Here is a 3,617-nt window from a genome sequence, read left to right as displayed (position 1 = left end):
AACTGAAAGTTTATGTGTTAGATTCATGGCCATTCTTTGTCCTTCCACTGCCATCTACCATCTTCTCTTCTCTTCTCTTCTTCTGTTTTTCTCATGTTATGTGAGCGGTATACCCGTCTACGGAGCAGAAGAGGGCAAAGACGGATTTCATTCCACTCCTGTAAGTTCACTGCTGCCAAAGAACAAATGCTCGGCATCTGCCAGAGGTGAAGTCCCTTTAACTCCCAAAATATTGTGTTTTCAAGTAGAAGAGGGCATTCTATAGGAAAGTCTAATTGATGAATTGTATATATGTGTTATGTGTTGCAGGAGGATCTCAAGGGCTTCCAATAACACAAAAATATGGGCCATGCTCTGGATCAGGCCACTCCCAACCTCCCAGTCCTCAGGAAATCTTAGCCGAGATGAATCCAGAGTTAGCTTCATCAACTCCAAATTCAACCAATACGCTCCAGAGAATTTGAAAGATCATACCCCCAATAATAAGCTGTTTGATGAAGATGGCAATTTTCTTGTTGACGTTGCTTTTGGCACACCCCCACAGAATTTTGTTATATATATATATATATATTGTTGGTTAAAAATAAAGTGTAAGAAGAGTTACACTTTTGAAAATAAAGTGTAAGAAGGGTTACACGTTTAATGTGTGAATTAAACACATGATTAAGTTTTGAAATGTTACAAAACTTGAAAGGTTGAGGAAGACAATGAGTCTTCTTATCTTTGTAACTTTATAAACTTAAGAGGTTAAGTGTAAGAGAGTTACACATTTGAGATTAAATCATGTTTAATGTGTGAATTAAACATATGATTTAATTTTTGAATGTTACAAAGATGAAGAGATTGAGGAAGACATGAGTTTTTCTCATCCTTGTAACCTTTTTTTTTCAACCCTAAGAGTGCTTTATATTACTTTTCTTCTTTTTAAAATCTTATGCAGAAAAGTGAAAAGGTTTGATCAATCCCAAGACTATTTCCATTAGTTCCCTAAAGATTTCTAGAGGTGGGAGGAAATAGAGTCTTTGGACAAAGTTCCAATAACTTGTTTGAGCCTTTCTTGTGTTCTTTTTCTTCTTCTTGTTCTTATTTTGTATCTTTAAGAGTTTTATTGTATCAAAGTGAGTGTGTGAGAGTGTTTCTTTTCTCCATTGTATCCAAATTTTCTCAACAAATTTTACGTTAATATTGGACACCGGCAGCAGCATAACTTGGACACAGTGCAAACCCTGTGTGCGCTGCTTAAAAGACTCTCGTCGGCATTTTGACCCATTGGCATCGTTGACTTATTCACTTGGTTCTTGCATTCCAAGTACTGTTGGGAACACCTATAACATGACATATGGCGATAAATCTACCTCTGTAGGAAACTATGGATGCGATACCATGACATTAGAGCCTTCTGATGTGTTCCCTAAGTTTCAATTCGGTTGCGGCAGAAATAATGAGGGTGATTTTGGCAGCGGAGCTGATGGGATGATGGGGCTTCGACAAGGGCAGCTTTCTACCGTATCTCAAACAGCTTCGAAGTTTAAAAAAGTTTTCAGTTACTGTCTCCCTAAGGAAGATTCCATTGGATCGCTGCTGTTCGGAGAGAAAGCCACTTCCCAATCCTCCTTAAAGTTCACATCGCTTGTAAATGGTCCTGGAACCTCAGGGTTAGAGGAGTCAGGGTACTATTTCGTCAAGCTCTTAAATATAAGTGTTGGTAACAAGCGACTTAATATTCCCAGCTCCGTGTTTGCATCACCTGGAACTATAATAGACTCGGGAACTGTCATCACTTGCCTCCCTCAACGAGCCTATTCAGCACTCACAGTTGCATTCAAGAAAGCAATGGCGAAATATCCTCTTTCCAATGGGAGGCGGAGGAAAGGTGACATATTGGACACATGCTACAATTTAAGTGGAAGGAAAGATGTGTTACTACCGGAGATAGTGCTACATTTTGGGGAAGGAGCCGACGTACGTTTGAATGGAAAGAGAGTTATTTGGGGGAATGATGCATCTCGTCTTTGCTTGGCTTTTGCTGGGAACTCCAAATCAACCATGAACTCCGAATAGACAACAAGTGTCTCTAACAGTTCTATATGACATACAAGGAGGAAGGATAGGGTTTGGGGGCAATGGTTGCTCCAAGTGAGACCTAATCCATCCTTATCGTTTTGTCTGGTAATTAGGAGTGCAGATAGAGGATGCCCATTAGATGCATGATTACTACCAAAAAGTGCTATTTTGTAGACCTAATTATAATGGTTTTAAGCACCTTTGTGTAGTAATCATATTCATTTAACCCAATTAATTCATTAAGGTCCTTAGTAATTGGTTTTAACCATTTTGTGGCAAGTTTACATGTTTTTATCAGCTTATGAATCAATTCAAGCATGACAAATGATGGAGGAGCTACTTGGACAAGTTAAAGCAAGGATTTTGGAAGTTTACAGGCTTGAATTTCAAGTGGAAACACGAGCACAAACAAGAACAATGGAGAAGAGGAAAACAGAGGACAGCAGCTGCAGTCTTCCTTTGAACTTTTGGAGCACTTCCCGAAGTCCATTTTTTTCATACTATATACCATTTCAAAGCTCAGGAAGTCAAGAATCCAAAGCTTCAAACCGTGTACAATTTGGAGCTGAAATGAGGAAGATATGGCCTTTGGAAGACAACTGCATCAAAATGAGAACACCATTTCGCAAGGAGATTTTCTTCATGGTGCGAAATTTGGCCATTTCGCACCATGAAGAAATCACCTTGCAAAATTTCGCAAGGTGGATTTAGGCACCTTGCGAAATGCCTTTGAAATGCTCTGTTTCTCCACGCACGCACCACCGACTTCCCAAATATTTGTAGCTTGATATTTTCTCGTGTAAATTCCTTTTGTAACCTTGTATTCAGCCGACATAAGGCTTTATCTTGTAATTTTGCTATATATAGAGGTGCACAACACCTCCAAAACGGAGGGGATGATTGGGGGATCGATCCTCTGGACATTAACTTAGAAATATATAAAGCTCTTTTTTTCTCTCTTCTCCTGTTCTTCCCCATTCTATTTTCTTAGTAGCCAAACAGCCTCTGAGGGCTTTTCCTCAGAGGATGATTGGCTAAAACTTTTAGTTTCTCAAAGTATGGATGTTATGTGATGGCTTGGATGCAATCCCATGGAAATTTCTCGCACCTGGAAGGTAAGGTAGTCGTTTTTCATTAATGGTTCATTAATGCAAAGTTTGGTTTTTATTTCCTTTGGACAACTTCCAACAGCCAATACTTGATAAGCTTTTGGATTTCTATCCATTAGTTATCTCCTACGAGCTATTGGAAGGTGAGGTTTTCAATTCCAAGTTTTGCATTAATCCGTTAGAACCAATTTCAATGGCCATTGAAAGGTGAGTTTATCACCTGGAATGACTTTGAGTTGCCAATATTTGGTAAGCTTTTGGCTTTAGACCATTAGTTATCTCTTACGAGCCATTCAAAGGAAGTCTAAGGTGAATAACCATTGATGAAATTCAATACCATCTGTTTTGCCATTTTAAAGGATTAAAACTTGATTTGCTAAATCCATACCGGTTCGGGAAGCAAGCATCACTATAGTTGCAACCCCAACGCGAGGAGCCTATCCT

At 39.1% G+C, this 3,617-nt stretch overlaps 1 protein-coding gene across 1 annotated transcript; it reads left to right on the top strand.

Annotated features, from left to right (window-relative positions):
- The first annotated feature begins 1,383 nt into the window (after window positions 1-1,383).
- Window positions 1,384-2,061, top strand: LOC104879061 (aspartyl protease family protein At5g10770-like). Its single transcript, XM_019219287.2, has one exon. It carries the CDS (start codon window positions 1,384-1,386, stop codon window positions 2,059-2,061), a length of 678 nt encoding a protein of 225 aa, XP_019074832.2.
- The last annotated feature ends 1,556 nt before the right edge of the window (window positions 2,062-3,617 follow it).

The sequence above is a fragment of the Vitis vinifera genome, chromosome 4, assembly GCF_030704535.1.
Source record: "Vitis vinifera cultivar Pinot Noir 40024 chromosome 4, ASM3070453v1".
NCBI lineage: Eukaryota > Viridiplantae > Streptophyta > Magnoliopsida > Vitales > Vitaceae > Vitis > Vitis vinifera.
The sequence above is the reverse complement of the archived record's forward strand: the minus strand, read 5'-3'. Positions and strand labels throughout refer to the sequence as shown.